Source organism: Aptenodytes patagonicus, chromosome 7 (genome assembly GCF_965638725.1).
Source record: "Aptenodytes patagonicus chromosome 7, bAptPat1.pri.cur, whole genome shotgun sequence".
NCBI classification, from domain to species: domain Eukaryota; kingdom Metazoa; phylum Chordata; class Aves; order Sphenisciformes; family Spheniscidae; genus Aptenodytes; species Aptenodytes patagonicus.
This window is the reverse complement of record NC_134955.1, coordinates 35,776,074-35,798,032: the sequence shown is the minus strand read 5'-3', so window position 1 is coordinate 35,798,032 and position 21,959 is coordinate 35,776,074. Positions and strand designations below refer to the sequence as shown.

At 43.0% G+C, this 21,959-nt stretch overlaps 1 protein-coding gene and 1 long non-coding RNA gene across 23 annotated transcripts in view; one reads left to right on the top strand and one right to left on the bottom strand.

Moving 5' to 3' along the window:
• LOC143163464 (uncharacterized) overlaps nt 1-16,041 on the bottom strand; it is a 33,617-nt gene extending 17,576 nt beyond the window's left edge. Inside the window, exon 1 of the long non-coding RNA XR_012995907.1 lies at nt 15,826-16,041. This is a non-coding gene — a long non-coding RNA (uncharacterized LOC143163464). The remainder of the gene's footprint in view (nt 1-15,825) is intronic.
• GPHN (gephyrin) overlaps nt 15,369-21,959 on the top strand; it is a 301,882-nt gene continuing 295,291 nt past the window's right edge. For all 22 annotated transcript variants that reach the window (XM_076344877.1, XM_076344875.1, XM_076344873.1 and 19 more), the window contains exon 1: nt 15,369-15,502. In XM_076344877.1, the coding sequence (XP_076200992.1) occupies nt 15,439-15,502 (64 nt within the window). In that variant the 5' untranslated portion in view covers nt 15,369-15,438. The remainder of the gene's footprint in view (nt 15,503-21,959) is intronic.

Sequence of the window (21,959 nt, the reverse complement as noted above, 5' to 3'; positions counted from 1 at the left end):
TCCTTCCGGCCCTTCTTGTAGATGGGCGTCACATTGACAAGCCTCCAGTCATCCGGGACCTCTCCCGTTAACCAGGACTGCTGATAAATGATGGAGAGTGGCTTGGCGAGCTCCTCCGCCAGCTCCCTCAGCGCTCTCGGGTGGATCCCATCCAGTCCCATAGACTTGTGAGCATCCAGGTGGTGTAGCAGGTCATTGACTGCTTCCTCTTGGATTATGGGGGGTTCATCCTGCTCGCCATCCCTGTCTTCCAGCTCAGGGGGCCGAGTACCCTGAGGATAACTGGTCTGCCTGTTAAAGACTGAGGCAAAGAAGGCATTGAGTACCTCAGCCTTTTCCTCATCCTCGGTGACCATGTTCCCCCCTGCATCCAATAAGGGATGGAGATTCTCCTTGGCTCTCTTCTTGTCATTAATATATTTGTAAAAACTTTTTCTGTTGTCTTTAATGACAGCAGCCAGATTGCATTCTAGCTGGGCTTTTGCCTTTCTCATTTCTTCTCTGCACGACCTAACAAGATCCCTGTACTATTCTTGAGTCGCCTGCCCCTTCTTCCACAAGCGGTAAACTCTCCTTTTTTTCCTGAGTCCCAGCAAGAGCTCCCCGTTCAGCCAGGCCGGTCGTCTTCCCCGCCCATTCTTCTTACGGCGTACAGGGACAGCCTGCTCCTGCACCTTTAAGACTTCCTTCTTGAAGATCGTCCAGCCTTCCTGGACCCCTTTGCCCTTCAGGACCATCTCCCACAGGACTCTCTCAACCAGTGCCCTGAACAGGCCAAAGTCTGCCCTCTGGAAGTCCATGGTTGCAGTTTTGCTGCCCCCCCTCCTTACTTCACCAAGAATCGAGAATTCTATCATTTCATGGTCGCTAAGCCCAAGACGGCCTCCGACCACCACATCTCCCACCAGTCCTTCTCTGTTAGTAAACAGCAGGTCGAGTGAGGCACCTCCCCTGGTAGGCTCACTTACCAGCTGTGTCAGGAAGTTGTCTTCCACACATTCCAGGAACCTCCTAGACTGCTTCCTCTCTGCCGTGTTGTATTTCCAGCAGATGTCCGGGAAGTTGAAGTCCCCCACGAGAACAAGGGCTAGCGATTGAGAGACTTCTGCCAGCCGCTTGTAGAACGCTTCATCCGCCCCTTCATCCTGGTTGGGTGGTCTATAACAGACTCCCAGCAGGATATCTGCCTCGTTGGCCTTCCCCCTCATCCTTACCCATAAACACTCGACCGTATCATCATCACAATCGTTGAGCTCTATACAATCGAAACACTCCCTAACATACAGGGCCACCCCACCGCCTCTCCTTCCTCGCCTGTCCCTTCTGAAGAGTCTATAGCCATCCATTGTAGCACTCCAATCATGAGAGTTGCCCCACCATGTTTCTGTGATGGCGACTAAGTCATATCTCTCCTGCTGCACAATGGCTTCCAGCTCCTCCTGTTTGCCGCCCATGCTGCGTGCATTGGTGTAGATGCACTTGAGCTGGGCTATCGATTTCACCCCCGGCATCGGCACGCCACCCCTAGGCTCATCTCTAGTAAGCCTGGTTTTATCCCCTTCCCCCTTCAAACCTAGTTTAAAGCCCTCTCAATGAGCCCCGCCAATTCATGAGCAATGATCCTTTTTCCCCTGTGAGACAGCTGGACTCCATCTGCCGCCAGCAGGCCCGGTGCCATGTAAACCTCCTCGTGATCAAAAAAGCCAAAATTCCGCCGATGGCACCAGCCCCTGAGCCACGTGTTGATCAGGTGTGTTTTCCTGCTCCTTTCAGTATTCTTCCCTGCCACTGTAGGGATAGAGGAAAACACTACCTGTTTTTGTCTTTTGGTTAAGTTTTCAAAATGTCATTTCAACTTTTCAATTTTTTTTTTTTCCAGCCAAGAATGCTGGAAGTAAAACTGAGAGTCTGTTTCCAGGAGCTGGGAAGCTAATAAAATATCAAATATCACAAGATTAGTGATGAAACAACTACGGTTGCCATCTCTGCTGCTCTACAGTCTTCCCTAAAACTGAATAGCATTTATTTATATGAATTGCTGTGTTGAGATCAGTTGGATTATTCATGAAAGTGTTCCCAATCCTATACAGTGTACACATATCAGACAGGCTTTCCCTCTGAAACCAAGCATATTTATATCTATTTGCCAGCTCAAGAAATACAAACTGCTACTGAATAGCTTATTAGGCAGAAAACATTCTTGCCTAAAAAGCCTCTAGAACTTATGTATAATATATTCCAAAATGCATTTAGTGAATAATTTTTGTGAGAAATGGCTAAGTTCTGAGACACGGAACAGCTAACTGCTGCTAACTGTTTGTCTGCTTTTAAGTGTAACTTGTGAGTATTTATAGAAGTACATGTTTGCCTCCAGAGTATCATTATCATGCTTGTAACTCTATTTCAACAACACAAAGAACAAGAAGGAAAAAATCCTTAACTTATTTATTAAATATTTGACCTTATCTTTAAAATAAAAACTTGCTTGGGGCTTTCAGCTAACCCCAGGCACCAGGACAGGCTGGGAGTTGAGTGGCTAGAAAGCATCTTGGCAGAAAACCCCCTGCGAGACCTGAGGCACAACTAGATGAACATAGTCAGCAATACACCCTTGCAGCAAAGAGGGGCAAGAGCATCCTGGGCTGCACTAGGCAGAGCATCACCAGCAGGCTGAGGGAGGTGATCCTTCCCCTCTACTCAGCACTGGTGAGACACACCTGGAGTGCTGTGCCCAGTTCTGGGCGCCACAGTACAAGAGAGACATGGACATACTGGAGAGAGTCCAGCACAGGGCCATGAAGATCATTAAGGGACTGGAGCATCTCTCATATGAGGGAGATGGGGAAGACAGAGCCAGACTCTTCTCAGCGGTACCCAGTGAAAGGACAAGAAGCACAAATTGAAGTACAGGATGATTAAACATAAGAAAAAGATATTTTACTATGAGGCTGACTGAGCATTGGAAGAGGTTGCCCAGGGAGGTTGTGGAGTCTCCATCCTTGGAGATATTCAACACCTGACTGGATACATCCCTGAGCAACCTGCCCTACTTGACCTTGCTTTGAGCAGAGAAGTTGGACCAGATGACCTCCAGAGATCCCTTCCAACCTCAACCATTCTGTGGTTCCAAGAGTCAGAAGAGTGGAGTGCAGATTTCTAGTTCACTGAAGTGAGTCTTACTGATTTAGGAAGGCAGATGGTGACTGTTCTGCTCAAAGGTGTAAAGAATCTCATTTTAGAATTTGAATTAAGGGAGAGTAAAGAGGCCAAACACTTGCAAAGATCCTCCATTTATAGGGTCTGTGGAGTGAAAAGGGAGTTACAGCTTGCAAGTCATACTAGAAGTAAATTAGAAGTCCCACAACAAAAAAAAAGTGGGCACTTAGGAGAGAAAGGGATTAAACCAAGAAGGGTCATAGGAACTGTATGTTTTGGAGGACACAGCAAGAGTGCAGTTTCACATTACAGCAATAATTCTCTCACAGTTCTAAGTTTAAAAATAACACCACTGTCACAAGGTTTACCTAGAGGTAAAGTTTCACATTATGCTGCCAATGAAGGGGACAAGCCTGTTCTTCCTCCGCTACACCACCATTTTCTTTCTTTCTATCCACTCCTTTCCTAATTACTTCAGTCATGAATTAGATCAACTCACTGATACAACAGAATATTGAACCACCAAAAGAAAAATATGATTGCTCCATTGGTGCAGTTTGGTGACTTTGATGCTCCCTGTGGACATGTAGTTGCTAGAGCCAGTGCAAGAAAGGGGATGGGGAAACACAGCTGTGAGAGGTAAGAGAAGCAGGAATATCCACTTTGGCCATACGCTCAATTGGATGCCAGTGAAATTTATTAGACATGAAAAAGAAAATGTTATTTTAAATACTCTTAACTACGAGTGAGTTATTGGTGTAATCAGGCGGCTTGGCTGCAGTACCGCCACACCCCCTAAGGCAGTATGCTCTACTCCACACTGTGCAACAGGATCACTGACAATATCTACCAAGACTTAGAGCTTCCCTAAAAGCCCTAGGCAATAAAGGGCAAAAAAGTACTTGCAAACTGTTGCAAATTTAAACCCATCATTATAAAAATCCATTCCACAATCAAGAACAGCACTGTATAAATTTAACACAAGTTGATGGCAAAAAACTATCAGTATCTCCAAAGCTTAATGATGTCTGAAACTCAAGATCCCATACAGCATTTGCCCTCACCAGAACCTGTTGTGTCAGATAGAACAACAGCTTATAAAACTTTACTTGAATTCTAATATTAATTACACTTTGTATCAATATACGGAGCATATTTTAGAGGGTCTCTTATGTGAGCATCTCTACAGGCATCTTATTTGTAAAACTGATGATACAGTGAGGAAATACCAGTTTTTTTTCTACTTGAAAGACTACCTCCCTTATTCCTAGCACTATAATGGGGGGGGGGAAGTCAGTGTGCTTCTACAAAGCTAAGCCGAAAATCCTTCAGAGGTCTCACCTACTAAACAGGTATTTTTCTATACTTAGCAGCTTTTTAAGTTATACTACAGCCTGACCACCGGAGACAGAAAAGGAGTTCCAGAGGTATGAAGATATTCTCCTGAAGTACACAGAAAATGAATAGTAAACAATCTCTTCCAAAACTAAGTACAAGAAAGAATTACACTCAGGTCACATTTAAGAAAAGTGTATTTTCAAATAGTGAGGTGGGACCCTAAGTAAAACAAATATGTACTACCTGGCTATATTTAAATACTGAATTCAAAGTTATAGGTCAATTGGCTTTACTTACTGGTGGAAAGAACAGGTGGAAAGGATAAAATTCCAATGTATCTGCAGAAAGTTTTCCCATTGGTTCCCCGAAAACCCACTACTCAACTAATCTACAAAGAGAAAGGAATACATCACAGATAAAGAACTGGAAAATTCTGTACTAAATGTAGCGTTTTAGTTCTGTTCAACTAAAATGGACAGTACTGTGTAAATGGCTGAAACAAATTATGGACATCAGAAGATCAGAATGTTTATACTGCTTCCTGGTCTAAAATATTATGTGATCTTGAGCAGCTCACAGTTTCTAAATATGTATGCTGATACTGGGAGCCTCAAAGCCAAAAAAGCATTTATGCATTTGATAGGCGGATGCTCAGCATCTCATAAAGTCATTCATGTTTTAGGGTGATCAGCTTGCATCAAAATTGGTAACAGTTACTGAAAATTTTGACCACAGCTCCTGACTCCTCAGGTTTACTATTTGTACAAGCCGCAATAACAGAAATGAAAAATAATTTTGGAATACACACACATGCACATCCATGCTTTTAGACATGTCTACATATACACAGAGACACTGTTCTATATGAAAAAGAGATCTGAGCCCTCAACATAGTATTTCATATTTCATGAAACTGCTGTCATATAAAAAAGTAAGACTATTTTTCTTATAGTTGGGAGAAAACATCTGGATTCTGCTCAAGGTAACATCACCCTTGAAATTAATGACACTTGAAATCTGAGTATAGTCTAAGAACAGCAAGGAAAGTAGAAGGATACCGTGCTCCCACAACAAGTTTATTTGCCAGCTGTGACAAACTTCGAAAGGTCAGCTAGATAAAAAAGGGCTTTCTAAGTAGTTGTCAAACAGTGTGACAGTGTGTCTGTGGTACCGAAATTTAGGACCTCCAAGATCTTGTGTTGTAAGCCGTGAACATAAAAAATGCAATGCCATGTGAATGGGAATCTAAGGGGCTTTTTGTGATGACAATTCAAAATCTGCGACGGTTTAGAAATAATGTCGAACCCATTAAGCAGAGCCCCTGCAGAGCTCTTCTAGAGAATAAGAAGGTCCATGTCCAAGATGGAAATAAAGTGAAGGAGATTTCTTGCTCTAGGAGACTAATCCACTAGATTGGTGGGTGTTGGGATGCTAATACTACAATCAGAAAGGAAGCTACCTGGCAGAAGCAGACTACACTGCTACAGGGTGAGCATTTTGAAATTGCAGGACCAAAGTTGTAAGACAGGCTGAGCTTTCTACTGTTGAGAAATAAGAAAATGCTTTATTTTGATAGTATGTAAATGTCCCAATAAATTATTTTTAGCCAAAATGGAAATTGACAATGACACTACAGTTTCTTTGATTTCAGAGAGACAATGTAGTAAAATATTCAGAAAGGTGCTCTTAGTACCAATGTATTGCCTACTTATGAGCTATACATTGAAAAAAAAATGTGTTTGAATAAGAAGAAATCAAGCTAAAAACAGTTAATAGCAGTTAACAGTAGAATACAAGAGAAATGGTGTTATCTGATATCAGTTTATCATTGCTAGTCTGTAACTGGTTAGTGTGTTTTACTGAGGCAGAGTAAACAGAGTAGCCAATACCTAGAAAAAGGATGTAAATCATACAAAGGTATTTTTACTAGTTACGAGTTTGGTAAAAGTGTATTTGTGCTGCTAAGTTATAAATTTTAAACACTGATCTAAAGTTACTTCAAGAATATCTTAATGCCATCCATTCTAAACAGTTACTGGAAAACTGATGGAATAGAATTACCTTGTTTTCTCACTCAAGTAATTCCATAAAATGAGCAGCAGCTACTGGATATACATTAAATCAGTATGCTACTGTCTAGATGAACAGCCCTTTACACAGTACAGTGGTGAGCCCACACCTGAGCATGGAGCAATATTCAGCCTCACAAATTTAGGTACACTAAAGAGAATGGTAGACCCCAAGAGAATGGTAGAATACAGATGACTAAAAGTACCATATAGGGAGGCATTACAAAAATTGTATACATGCAAGATGTTTGTTCCAGATCCTTTGACTATGTGAACCTATAATTATATCCAGGGGCTGTCGTATAGGTAGTTCTGAACTTCTGTAATTGGCTTATAAGAGTCAGCTTGCCTAAACAGCTACTGAACTGGGATTGAAGATTTCTGGACACATGTGGTTTTGACTCAGTTTCCTAATCTTTAAAAGATGGGTAACAGATCTTAATTAATTTCTAAGTATTTCAAAACATACAAGCAAAAAGTGATGTACACATCATTAACTAACTAACTTCTTGTCACTCCTATTTCTAGATGAAGCTTCTTGGAGAATAAGTTACTTGCTGGAAAATAGAATTTCAAGTGATCCCTGGGTTTCAAATTTGATGAGTAATTACAGCTACAGAAAAATAGACAAAAATTTAGAAATATTGCAATTAAATATGAGACAAGGTTTGTATGAAGTGGTAAAATATCAGTTTTTCTAATAAAATTGGCTCAAAGGAACAAGAATTTGACCATGCAAACTGTGGGTATAGTCAGAAATACCACCTTTTTTCCCAGAATTGGTCTCTTTTGGGATGCATTCCATGAGGTGTGGCAAGCCAATAAAACAGACCAAAGAGGAAGGTCCTTTCCCACCTTTCCAAGTTTCCACTGACCCCTGCCTTCCATTCACACTAATTGCTGTGCTGTCTCTGGCACTCCCCAGACCCATCTGTGAGTGAGTTTCATGCCAGACCATATTAAAATCCTGCACAGATTTCTGCCATAGGAGTGAAACGCATTGGCTGATGGAGGAGTCTGATGAGTGCAGTACCAGAGAGGAGTAAGGACCAGGTGTGCAGAGAGGGTGTGGGGGGCGAGAAGAGTGGAGTAGGATGATGCAGTGATGCACCTGCAACTTTAAATCCACTCTCTTAGGTACAGCAACACTAGGACCTGAAATGCTAACATTTTCAAAAGACGTTTTAATTTTTCTTTTCAGCATAACTTTTTTCCTCTTTGGAAATTGCCAGTGTGGCTTAACAAAAGTCAATCAAATAAGATCTAAATTAAAATCAAAGAGAGAAATAATATTTCATTGGGACTTGAACTGAATGTTCAGTACAAAATAACTTTTTAGTATTTCTTATTTTGCCCAGAAACTTCTGCATTGGTCCAATAATCTATTAAAACCTTTTCTGTTTGGCCAGAAAACAAAAAATCAATTTTTTGCAGATGGGATTGATTCTGTGAGAATGCTTAGCTTCATTTATTTAACTGTCTTCATTAATGACAATAAGATTTAACGTGAGTAAATTTATTTATATAGTTGGACTTAAAACTTCAGTATTGACAGGTGGAGTAAAAAGGGAAAAGAAGGACTTCAGTTAAGTGGGGGAGAGAGAAAAAAAAATTAATTTAGGTCATGAATGTGATTTTCTTACTTAGAAGCAAGGATCTGGACACAGAAACACTTCACTTCCAGTCTCTGTTCCAGTTTTAGATTAAATGTTGATTAAAATCGTGATTAGAACCCAAGTCTCCCTTTTCCCAAGTGAGTTTTTAATATCACAAATAGTCAGTCATGCTTGGGTATTCACCCTCTGGCTTAAGAATAATTATTTATTTACTCAGTGTACAAACCCTGTAAACAAGAGGGACTGGAAAGCCTTATCCCATCCAGAATAGCTGACAGCTTGCTGCCTGGCACACTCAGAGGTGTAGATTTAAATCCAGATTTCAAGCCAGCATTTGACTGGAGAGCTGAAGCACTTTTGAACTTTCAGGTTCCAGCTGAATGCCCTGTCCAGGTTTGTCTTTCTATTGAGGTGAAACCCAAGTGTGCACCCATATGCTGCTTCAGCAGGAGCCAAGGAGACTGTGACAGGTCCTTAATCAAGAAACCATAATACCACAGCATCCATCAGCAAGTTGGTTGTAATGCAGCCAGCAGCTCTGTTACCCCACTCTCTCTAAAACCAGAGTAGTAGTGGCTAATCTTTCAGACCTGGTCAGGATAAATACATTGATTGTGATACACTCGGATACTAAGGCAATAGCTGTTACCTTGGCATTTTAAATAAGCAGTGCAGAAGGACAGGTGGAAGTTAAGCCTGTACAGGCCTAAAGAGCATCATGGAAATGAAAAGACATAAAGAAAGGTCTGTTACCGGAAAGCTTGTTTTTCTATGTGTTTTTCTACTTGAACTTTGATTAACTGTGGAAGAGGTAGATTTTTGATACCAACAGCCTGACTATACTGGGAGTTAAAGAAGTATCTGAGATGAAGCTGAGGTAACAGAGTGCTGGAGCAAGACTAAATAAACTACTACAAAGCATATCCAACAATTTTTAGCCTTGTCTAAACCAAAAATATATAAAGCCCTAATAATATACAAAGGCTGTGTATTAAAAACTTCTTGCATTTAATATGACTACATATGATGGCTCATAAACACGCCATGTCATTCGTGTCATCTGGTAATCTTATATGTGCACAGGTGGTAAGCCTCTTTTACTGGTCTACAATGCAAAGATGTATAAGCAGAAACAGCAAATAAGGTACTGATTTTGTTCTTGAGGAGTAGAAAACCAAGCAAACTCATAGAAAATGAACAGAGACCAAATCTTCTCACATCATCACTGACTAGTCATCAAAGATAATACACATGACTAGTTTTATAGGCATAGTCTATGGATCACAACAAAAAAATATTTCTGGGGAAGGCATGGCTACTCGTTTTTTGCCTGAATTTTATTTGTTGATATAGTCGCATATGTCTGAAGGCTGAGAAACCCTCTGAAACCCACCAGCATGTAGTTCAGAGCTGAAACACAATATTCTTCAATAAATGTTGGAGAATTTGCCTTCAGTCAAGCTGGCAGGAGGTTGCAGCTGCCCTTCCCCATACAGTATCCTCCTCTTCCTTAGAGGATCTGTTCTATTATTTTTAATGCTTCTATTAAGTCAAAGCAAACAACACAACAAGATTTCCTGCAGAAGCAAGCTGTCATTTGTTCACTTTTGGCCACAATATGTGATGATCATTTGTGGCTAATTCAAGGATATTATAATTTAACTGTGGGTTCAAAATATTTACCTTCTCTTTCCTCTTTCTGCCTTATTTCATACAGTTTGGAGTTGCCTTGCTTATTAATCAAGACCAAGATTTCTTAAAGCTTTATTTCATGTCTTACATGGAAACAAGGGGAAATACAGATAAAGGAAAATAATGTATGGCAAGAACTGATTCAGCTCATCAGAATTCTGAATTTAGTTTACATGAGATCCAAAAGCATTTTCCTGCTTTTCATATCCAAGTCCTTAATGAGGCAGTTTTGTCAAAGTGAAATCTCAAAAATAGAATGTTCCAATAAGATGTCTTTTAAATCCGTCTACTCTTTGTGTATGCTAAACTCATCAACTGCTTTTCTAAAATAGCTACTGTTTTGCAGCAAGCGAAGCACAGACAATTGAATGTGTCAACACCACTCATGTGGAGTCACGCTAAGATTCATTTATTTTTGTCAGGCACCCATACTAGTAGTGAATCAACTGAACTGCATTTGTAGTCAGATGTGACATGTATTGCATACCTATCTCAAAGACCTTGGTTCTGCTCTCAGATGGGTTGTGCGCTGGAGGATTGTCAGTAAGGGCTGCAGTGACCCAGAACAATTGATACTGGGGACCATCAAGCTTCTCATCCCTGCAAAAGTCCCTAAAGATTATCTTTGGCTGGCACCATTTCCAAATTATTCTGAAAGAATGGAAGCCCTTTTTTAGTGCACTGTTCTTCAAGAAAAGCCTACTTTGGCAGATTAGAATAACTACAGCAAAATATCTGGTGTATCTTCTTTAGGGTGGTACAGAGGAATAAGTAGGACCAGCTCAATGGATGATGGACAAAAGGATAATGATGATGAACCAAAAGATAATCCTTTGCACAGGACCTGCAGGACCTCCATTGCTCTTTAGTGATGGATTCAAACCCTTGGTACCAAGCTGAGGGTATATTTCAATTTGGAATGTCCCTGCCTGGCACTTGTTGAATTCTGTCTGGGAAAGTCTTGACAGAAATATGTATGTCTACATAATGCAACAAAACACACTGGTCCAACATGCCCTGGACAGAGACCTACAGAACATTCATTTCCAAAGGCTCGTAGAGACAGAAACATTTCTTCAACTGAGCAGCAAACCAGCAACATCTGAAATCTCAGACAAAGAAGGGACAAGCTGGATAGATCTGCTTTGTGCATTAAATAATTAGAAGATATGGTTTTGCTATAACCTTTTTCCCGGGCAGGATGATGGGGAAGGAAGAGCTTTTGCTTTTATGGTCTGACCAGAGTATGAGAGTAAAAAAAATGTCTGCAAGGGAATTGGATTGGAGACGACTCACATGGTTGTCACTATCACAGAGCCATCAAAGTCATACCATATATGCTCAGTAAACTTCACTCTTCCAGATGTTGTTTCTGAGAATATATGTGAGGTTGTATCCTTGAGCATATGGTGCCATTTCAACAGTTACACCACAGTAGGTAGCTGAGTAGGAGGAGGCAGTGAGGGAAAGAGACTGTATGCATGGATGTCTGTCAGGGCCACCTTTCTTTTGGAGTTTTCCACATGCCTGTTACTGCTGCAAATGCCCATATTGCAATTAGGCATGAGCTAAGTCGTGATATGGTTTGTTACCAAGTGGAAGAGTTAACAGCTTCTCTCATTTTGTAATCTCATAGACGTAGGCTATTTGCTTAATAGCCAAATCTGACCTTGCAAATGTTGGTGCAGTGCAAGAAGTAATGCAGTTTTACCCTAAGCAAAAAAACATTTTCCCTCCTGCTGATAATTAGGACAGTCACTGAATCTGGGTTCCTACTCCTGACTGGAGGTGTAAACCCAGAGAGGGTTCTCAGGAGGCCTCTGGTAAACATGGCGTGGCAAGGATGGACTATGGTATGGGCCGCTAGGTCATTTAGATGGTTTGCTAGCCTTACATAGCTAAAATGTGGTGCACGTGCCATCTTTTCCCTAGATGCTTGCCTAAGGGAAGGGATTGTTTGGAGAAATCTCCTCTTGTACCTTCTTTTAGAGTGATGAATATTGTGCTATATCAGTGGCTACACAGAAAATGTTTATACTATTCTTTTTCAAAATTTATAGATCAATACAGACTATGGAAATGTATCAGAAAGTAATCATGTATAATAGACTGACTTTAAACCAACGGCTGCATTGGAAAAGCTTTGTATTTTAATGTCTCAAAGCTTACAGTTTCCTGACCCTTTATAGACTGGCATCAATAAGCTGGAGGTAGAAGTCTGTTTCCTATTACTGAACCACCGAGCCAGCTAGTCTCTTGACCTTACTTGGATTTGCACCAGTGGCATAGAAATAAAATGTTCTGAATTCCATTAATGATTCATTAAGCCAGCTATTTCATGACTTCAGCTGGATCTGTACCAATGGCACACAGTTGAAGAGCTGTGTCCCTCTGCTGATCCAGCTAGCCAACCAATTCAAAATAAAAAAGAATGGAGTTAAGAAATTATATTTAAGGAGCCACTGCAAAAAAGAGTCAGACCTGTGTGACAATAAAATTATAGAAATTATATTGAACACCTATTCTAAATATGAAGTGTCTCCGATAACTTTCAATGAGTTTTTAAATCATCCTTGCCCACACTGTAATCAACAGAACAAACTGGTATCTTCCCATAATCATACTGAAGTCTCTTCTTTTTTTTAATCAAGATTTCTACAGGTAACTAAACAAGTGCTTCCTGTACGCTCAAACTGTTTCACCCAAATGAGTAATTAAAATATGTCATTCTATAGTGCTCATGATAAAATAAGAAAGCCTACTATGTTGGCCAGTAGACTAAGACTACATGGAACAAACATGTCTGGAACAGCCAGCTTAATGAAAGGGCAGTGCTTTGTTAATGGACAGATATTGATAATTAATAGCTGGCAGACAAAGTAATGTAAAAACTTTCCTGAGAGGTTACTGAGTTGAGTTATACTTCAGCGCTGACATGACCAGGACAAAATGTGACTATCATCAGTTGTGTATTGATTTTGATAAGGAAAACTTGTTTCTCTGGACAGTCAACATGAACTCTGGTACGGACTGCCAGCGTATTTCCTAGAACTTCTCCCTGCAGCAAAAGGTTTCTTCCTCACAGACACTTGTTTCCTTACTCTGTCGAAAACTTGACTGCAGGACATTATCCCGTTTACAACCTTCTCTTGAGCTATTATGGATCTACCCTTATATTAACAATCTAGTTTACAAGGACTTTCATACCACGATAATAAAAACCCTCCTACCTATTTCAGCTTCTTGAAATCTTCTTTTGACTCAGTCTTGCAAAAATTTGTAAACTTATACTATTAGATTAATACAATCCTCTACTACATTTCTATACAAAAAATCCCACACAAATCCCACTAGTAGGCACTTATAAGCTAGGAAGTACTAAAGCTAACGTTGCCAGTGAAATCTGAATTCTGCCCCTCCTTCTTACCATCCACAAGAGCAACAAATCAACAGGCTACATAGGGAGACTGTGAGATGCTCTGAATAAAAAATACTGGTTTTAGTGTAGGGTGTGAGAATCCTCTGCAGGAAGCTACAAAATGTCAAGCTACTTGCTGTACTTTAGATAGTTTCAGATACGTTTGAGAAAAAAAAATCTTTTTGCCTTGTCTACAGCAGAATATTCACACATAGTGACTGAACCCGTGAGGGAACAGCAGTACGAGCACCAGTGATGCAATATATCTTCAGTAACCAGTGAGCCTGTTTTGGGTTCAGGCTTACACCCACCCACATATGTTGTATTATACCATTGCATAACCAGAGATCTCTGGAGCCTGAATTCTCAGTCTCTATGGCTGCACATACCGCAGCTGCTGTGCCAATATAGAAATACTGGTATCGTGTGCTGGTGCACCACCCCATCAAAGTGCTACTAGTGTGACTTTCCCTGAGACATAGGATATTTCTTCGGGCCTTTGTTTTTGCTTTAGAAGTCCATCTAAGAAAATGCTATGCTAAAGAGGAAACTCCTGAAATGGTTCGTTGATGTCTATGCAAATTACAAATGCTTTCAATAATTGCTTGTTAGGACATAGTCAAAAGGAGAATAATCCGGAGTCTGCTATTAGCAAGATAGTATTGAAACCTCAACAGGAATATCTGAAAATACAAATATCTGCTAGAGTCAGAGGGCTTCAACTTTGACAATGGGTTATCATTTGCAGTTGATGATGTTGCTATTAAACGTGGAAGACATTTGCCTACATACCGATTCAAAACAAGTTTCAAGATTTGCTTCCAGACAGTTTCCCGATCATATAGTTCAAGTAAGACAAAGTAAAGATACTTGTTATGATACTAAGTTGCTTTATCTAAAGGCTGTGTAACAGGAGTTTTAATCTCAGAGGAAAGGGGAAGGGCTTGAAGGGCAGAGAAGGGAAGAGGCCTGGGAAGACTGCAAAAACACCTTGCTGAGCCCTGGGGACGCAAAAGTTATTGGGAAAATTTTGCATGCTAACCAAAAGAAAGGGTGATTGCCATCCTTGCTATCTACCTTTTCCCATTAGCAGAGCTCTGACGAGCTGAACCAGTGTAATCAGATGATGAAAACGACCTTGGATTCTGGGGACCAAGAGCAACTTGCCTGCGAGCTCAAATCCAGCCAGGTGACTGGAAGAGCAACTGCCCACGCATTTTCACAACTGGTTTATGCCAACCTAAATCCCCACCTTAGCTGAACCGGGAAGTCCTGCCCTCCTCCCGCCTCGGAGTGTGTTTTGGCACCAGCTCCCTAGCGCTGGCACTAGCCCTGGCATGGCAGTGCCATCACCTGAGTGAAGGAGCTGCTCCGGGTGAAAAATTTAAGAAAAAAGTGTTGGTATTCAGCGGTACTGAGGGGTATTCGGTGGCAGCAGAGGGTGATGTCCTGTTAAGCTGGGGGTGAAGGCAGGTGGGGAGCGGCTAAGACTCAGCCGGTGCACTTGCTGAGCCGGTGACCTCCCCGGGAAGCCGGCTGGGGGGTCAGCTTGCCGCCGGGCCAGGCAGCGGGGCCGGCTGCCCCGTAGCCGCCTCGCTTCCCGCGGCGCGGCGCTGCGCCGCGCTGCCGGGCGGCCGGGAACACCCCTTGCCAGCACCCCCGGTGTCGGGGCTGTCGGGTGTGAGGTGAAACGGCAGCTCGGGGGGAGGGCTGCAGCCCGCCGAAGGGGCCGCAAAGGGCAGATGCACCGCACGGGCTAAACAACGGGCGGCGGGGCGCGGCGGGCCCGGCCGCCCCGCCGCGTCGCCCCCGGGACGCGCCTGGCGTCATGCGCCGGCCACGATCGGCGGCACCCGGCGCCAGGCCCGGCGCTCTCGGCACTAGATTGGTACTGCCTGGGCCGCGCGCAGCACGCTAGTCTCGCGCTCTCTGGCTCGCGCGCCGCGCCGCGCCCTACCCCCCTCCGCGCGGTTGTATCTGCTCGCTCAGGCTGGCGCTCGCCCCGCCCCTCCTCGGGTTGGCCCCGCCCCCGCTTCCTGGCCCCGCCCCGCTCTCCCCTGCTCCTCCCCCTTTGCGCTCGCGCCGTTCTCGCGCTCCTGCCCCCTCCCCCCGCTCGCTCCCTGTCAGTGCGGTGGCTGCGCCGGGAAACATGGCGTCGGAGGGGATGATTTTAACGAACCACGACCACCAAATCCGCGTTGGGGTCCTCACAGGTAACGGGCCGCGGCCGGCGCTGGGGAGAGGCGGAAGGCGGCCACGAGTAGGTGCGCGCCGTCAGGCCGCCCCGCGGGTTGCCCCGGCGGCTGTCTCCTGTGGCGGCGGCGCCGCCGCTGCGCAGGGAGCCGCCGCTCCGCCGTGCGTGCAGCAGCCGGGGCCTCGGCCCGGGCCGGGGGACGGGGACGTGGGGGCGGCGCTCCGGCCGCGGCGGGGAGCGTGTGCGGGAGGCCGGGCGGCGTTGGGCGCCGCTGCCGCAGGCGAGCGAGCGAGCGGGCTGCTGGGCGCCGCAGCTCGGGGGGCTGGCCCGGGAATAACCCACCTGGAGGGGACGGAGCGCGGGGGTGGGCGTCTGCCGAAGGGGACGGGGGTCGAGACGTGGCCGGGCTTCCTCCAAACGCGGCGGAACCGTGAGTGCGAAGGCGTTTGAGAAGGGAGCCTGCGGCCGGCGCAGGCTGCGGGCCGGCGGGAGCCGGGCCTGCCTTCCCCGGGCGGCGGCGGCGGCGGCCTGAGCTCCCTGCCCCGGGGGATGCCTTTGAGCGTGGCACGCTCCGCACGGCAGACACCTTTAGGATGACTCCTTCCCCTCCCCCTCCCTGGCCTTTACTTTCGGGGGGCGGGGGGGATGCGTGTGCCTGTGTGCTTTCTGTTGGGAGGGGGAGGAGGGCACGTATGATGCCGCTGCTCGTAGCGCCCGGACGATCCTTTAATAAACCCCTGGCACATGACGTGCGATGGTTGCACAGAACGGTTCCCGGAGCCGTAGCCCGTTCGTGTGTTGCAGGCTTCGGGGTTTCTTCGGCCTTTAGGGGGGCCTTTGCGGTTATTCCAGTGTACCGTGGAGCTCGGCGCTCCGGTGGAAGCGCGGTGCGCCCAGAAAACCCCCCGAGGGGTTCCGAGTGTATAAGGGCGTAAATAGCGTTTCTGGTGAAGGAAGGGGCGAGAGGTTTTAGTGAAATTTTTGCGCGTCGAGCTCAGTGGCTTTCATCGGGAGCCTGGGAAGACATGACCGTTCGTGGAAAGCAGCGTTGTGAGCGCGCTTAGGAGTCGGAAGATGTTCGGGGTGAAAGGGGATGCACTCATTGGAGAGGAGGCCTGGAGTTAACCCGAAAGTTACTTATTAAACTCAGCGATGTTTGACCCGAACGCCCCCGTCTCAGGCCTCCTTCGGAAATGGGTCCGTGCCCGCGGGCGGCGGCGGGGGGGGGAGCCCGGCGGCGGAGGGGAAGCCCGGCGGCGGGGTGGCGGGGGGAGCCGGGCGCGGCGCGGCGCGCGCTGTTCCCCTGCCGGGTGCTGGACCCCCGCCGCCGGGGCTGGGGCGGGTGCCGGGGGGCAGGAGCTCAGCCCTTCCTGCGAAGCGTTTCGCTGCAAGGCTGTTTTGACGGTAAACCTCTAGAAGACGACGGTGTAGTAGAAGTGGAAATCATCCTTAGCGTAGCTTTCAAATTTCAGGCAGTCATATCCTTAATAAGGACAGAGCAGGTTTGACCAGGTGCAAAAGTCAAGCTGGGGGAGTTTGTAGCTTTTGTTTCTGAAAGCTAGGACATGCGTGTAATTACATATTATTGTAAAAGTTAAAGTGAGAAGGAGGTGTCAGCTAACAGAATGCTCCTTGCATACTTTGCACAACTTCATGCTGTGTAACTTGGATTATTATTTTCTGTTGATCAGTGAATTGTTATAATTTTCACCTGTAAATGTTCCCAGAATGCAGTACCAGATACATATGCTCTTACAATCACTTAAATAATGATTAAGTCCCACAATAGATTCAGATAATCTTTCAGAATACATAGGTTTTTATTTTGTACTATAAACCCTGTTTGAGCACTATTAAACTCTTTTAACTTTATATCATAATTTGCAATTCCATTGAGAAGAGCATGTGGCCTGACTTTAATTTTTTTGTTTTTTTAAAAGAAAAACAAAATGCATAAGCGAACAGAACAGCTTTAGTCCTTTTCCCGTTAACGCCATTGTTTTGAATTGCAGGCTGAAAACTTTTGCAAAGAATTATTTTGCCGTTTTGAAAGGGGACACCTTTGGTTTCTAACAATTTTCCTAGCCCCCTTTTTGTGTATGTTTATAGACATGAAATAAAATTTTATATAAATGTGTTACCTTAATATCATATATTTGGCCAAACTTAATTTTTTTTTCCACTCTGGCATTTTCTTCAACACCTGAAAGAGAGTATTTGTACTTTGGAGGGTTTGGACCCCCTAGTTGTTTCTGCTGTTTCAGCTGTGGAAAGGCAGCAGATTTAAAAATTCACTCTTCTGAATTTCTCTCATAGAAACAAACTAATAATTGCTTCTTGGCTGGTGTGTGAAGGAATAAGTGTAGGAATGGAAAGGTTAGGTATGAGCACTATTTTTTGGTTTAATCATTTAGAATAGCTCAATGATCAGATATTAGATAATTAACATAACATGACTTCTTTAGCTTTTATAATTAAGATCATAGCCATATGTTTGTTTAGTTAGCAGTATATACTTGTGGGTTTATCAGCACAGGCAGATAGATTTATGCTTCTATTAGACCTGATATACTCAGTTTAGAAAGTACCATTATTGCACTTTATGGTAGTGTTCAGATGGAATTTAAATTTCCTTAGGAGTAACTCCTTTGAATTAATTTGGAATGAAGTTGTATGTTTATTTTTAAATGAGGACATAAAAAAATTATTTGGGCATGTTGTTAGTCTTTTCTGTTGTTGAGATTGATGCACGTGGCTCCAGAGTGTATTAATACAAAGTGAATAATATTTGTTGTGTTAGCTTAGTTTCACCACGTTCAATTTTGTTTTGCGTAAGTTACTGTATTTAGTTTTGCTTAGTAGACCTTTGTGTGTGTATTGCTAGTGTCCTATCTAGAAACAAATGTCTATTTCTTCACTTGTGACAAATTAAGACAGGTACAATGGATTAGAGGAATAGAAAGTTTGCTTATTGTTTAGCCAGAGTAACTTATTGTGTTCAAATGCAAGATTATGCAGAATGCAGCATCTTGTTTTTAAAAAAAACCTACTGGTTAACTTCTCTTATATCCAAACTATCAAGGTCTTTTAGTTACGAGTCAATGAGAAGAATGGAGTCCATAATTAGGACATTTTCTCAATGTGAAAGAACTGTCTTCCTGAAATCTGGAAAAGTAGTGTATGCAGCATCTGCTGACTTGCAGATGTCATTCCTGTTTATTTTTGAGTGTCTATACAAAAAGTTGTAGAGTGAAGCTTATTTATTGAAACAGGAGGAAATATAAACAATGACGGATTACAAAACTGTGAAACTTGTAAACTAGAGGGTTATGTCTTATGCGAATAGGAAGTCTCACTAGTTTGTGGGTAGAAAATTGAGTTCTAATCTTTGTGCATTATCATTTCAAGACATGCAACATGTGAAAAGAATGCAACCATGAAAGTTGTTTAATGAAGTGTTCACATTAAAGGTAGTGCTCACTTAAGTTCCAAACCTACGTTTTCCCTCTTCTACCATTGATACGTGGTGCAGGCACATGATCTAATAATAGAGCTTCAGTGTTTTATTCTCATGAGGTTACCCTTGTGGTAAAATACATTTTAAAAGGACCATGATGCTGTCAGATTGGGAGATGTTTGTGATGGAGAATGAGATAACAGAGTTGGGCTAACAATGGCCAAAGCTTTGTGTCCTGGTTTCGGCTGGGATAGAGTTAATTTTCTTCCCAGTAGCTGGTACAGTGCTGTGTTTTGGATTTAGGGTGAGACCAATGTTGATAACACGCCGATGTTTTAGTTGTTGCTAAGTAGTGCTTACACTAGTCAAGGACTTTTCAGCTTCTCATGCCCTGCCGGTGAGAGTCTGGGAGGGGGCGCCGCCAGGACAGCTGATCCAAACTGGCCAAAGGGATATTCCATACCATATGATGTCATGCTCGGTATATAAACTGGGGGGAGTTGGCTGCGGGGTGGTGACTGCTGCTCAGGAACTGGCTGGGCATCGGTCGGCGGGTGGTGAGTGATTGCATTGTGCATCACTTGTTTTGTATATTCTTTTATCATTATTATTATTATATTTTCCCTTCCTTTTCTGTCCTATTAAACTGTCTTTATGTCAGCCCGTGAATTTTACTTTTTTTTTTTCCCCCCAGTTCTCTCCCCCATCCCACTGGTGGTGGTGGGGGAGTGAGTGAATGGCTGTGTGGTGTTTAGCTGCCTGCTGGGTTAAACCACAGCACTTTGTCATTTAAGTGTTCTGGACATCATCTTTTAAAAAAGAAACACACATGGAGAAACCATAAATGTGGGGTAGATAAACAAGTAAAAAAGAGGAAAAATGTCTACATTTATGGTAAAGGTTGTATTATATGCATGTTCTGTCTGCAGTGTTGTGCACCAATGCTTCCTTAGTAAAGTACAAATCTTGATACGGAATTATTCTGGTTGCCCCTTGCAAGCCTTTCATGTTTGGGATATCTCTAACAGAATGGTTGTTAGTCAGTTACCATTGGTGTCAGGGTATTGAACCTGGATTAGTAAGTACAGAGTTTTGTAATGCTGAAGTTGGCTAGAAAAGGGAAGAGAATGTGTGTGGTGCCCAGAGTTGAATTAATACTACGTCATCCTTCACCGGTGGTGACACTGGTAAAAGTTACATAATCTGTGACCTTTCTTGTTATGTGAGGGACTAAGCAGACCCTTGACTAGAACTGTCCAGAGAGATCTAAACGATGTTGCCATCTCGGCTAGCCTGATGGAAAAAAGATACTCTGGTTCTCTCTGGTTGCTCTTTTATTTTGTCCTTTTTCCTCTCCATCCCCATTTTCTTCTTATTTACCTCTCTTCTTGTTTTCTGCTCAGTAAGCATCTAGTGTAGCTGGTCAAAACTTGATGTTTTGTTACTTTTTTTTCAGAGTATTCCTGATAAAAAATTTGTCAAATTTGGGGTTGGCTAATAAAGCTTCATTCAGTGTTGTCTGCTCTTGAGGTAGGTCTGTGAGAAAGAGTCATCACCAGAGACAAACAGCATTTTCTGTCTTTTCTCCTCTTTTTGTATTATTTCTTGCTTGTTTAAAAATAATAATCTCAGACTAACTTTCTTTTACAGGATAGTTTTACTGTATTTAGTATTGCTTAAAAAGTGGTAATACAGATTTTCACCTTTATGAAACATTTTTACAATTAAAGGGAGTAAGGGCTTTTGGCAAAATGCAACCTTTACTAATGATTTCTTGTTCAGGTACTTTATTCTTCCTTTCTTCCACTAAGTAAAGATTAAAACATTTTGAATGATAGTTGTGGCCATGGGCCTATGCAATAAAGCAGACAAAGGTTTCTGAAGGCATAACCTCAGACCTTGTTTAGCCTCTTAATACTGTAGTGTGAAAGGTCACACTAGCATCTTTAAGTGTCTGAGACCGTTTAGTTTGTTGAAATAACAGCGCGTACACATTGTGTCTGAATTTATCACTTTGAAGCAAGCATTCTTCACAGATAGCGAGGGCGTTGTCTACTTGAGAACATCATCCAAACAAAGAGATTACCTGGGCAGATCTGAAGTTCACCAATGTAAAAGTTTTGTAAAAATTATCTTTGAGAAACGTGGGGAACAAAATAGTTGGGGTGTCACAATTTGTTGGTCAGACTGTTTTAGAAATATATATGCTGTCCGTTTTCCAACTAAAAATTCATATGCCTCTCTCCTACTTTATGAGGTACCTTCTCATGACTTTCCTCTAAGACTCATCATTAATAGCATACAAGTTGCAAGATCTTTTCTTGGTGGTGATGCTATTCACATTTCGGACATGCATTGGAAGTTATGGTAAACTTTCTTAGAGAGGTATGGGTGGGAGGGTAAGGACCAATGTTAAGTTTGCTGGGACTTACTGTCAAATTGCCCTAATTGTCTAAATTGAAGTTGGTTAGCTTTTTGCTTGTGATCTGCCTTTCTCTCAAAAGCTACGTCTTACTGGGCACTCATCTTCAAAACATAGATTCAAGTCAGTAGCTTTTCCTAGGAGCCTTAGTTTGCTTCCAAAAAGCTTAATTCAGTGAATGAATTCTAGAAGAGAAATGCTGTACTTCCATTAAGAGTAAAACATTCTAGACTCTGAGCAACATTGATTTTCATCTTTCCCAACTGTAAGGTTGTCATAGTGTTGAGTTTATCCATAGAAACCAGGAGATCTCCCTCTTTGCCATTTGTAGCCATAAGTCTTCACAAAAGCATTTCTTTCTGATTTTTGATACGGCTATGATGATAAGCTTTTATGTCTGGTGAATGTGATCTGTACAATTGTCCAGTTTCCTTTTTATAGTTTAACAGTGCTGAATAGGAACCTTTACCTTTTATAGTTAAAGAGGAAGAAAGTCCTGGGTTTTTTTTCCACTGTTTTTTAATGTGCACTGTGGAAAAAAAATTGGTGACTGGAATCTCACTGGTAAAGCAGACTTTTTTACTTACAGCTTAATTT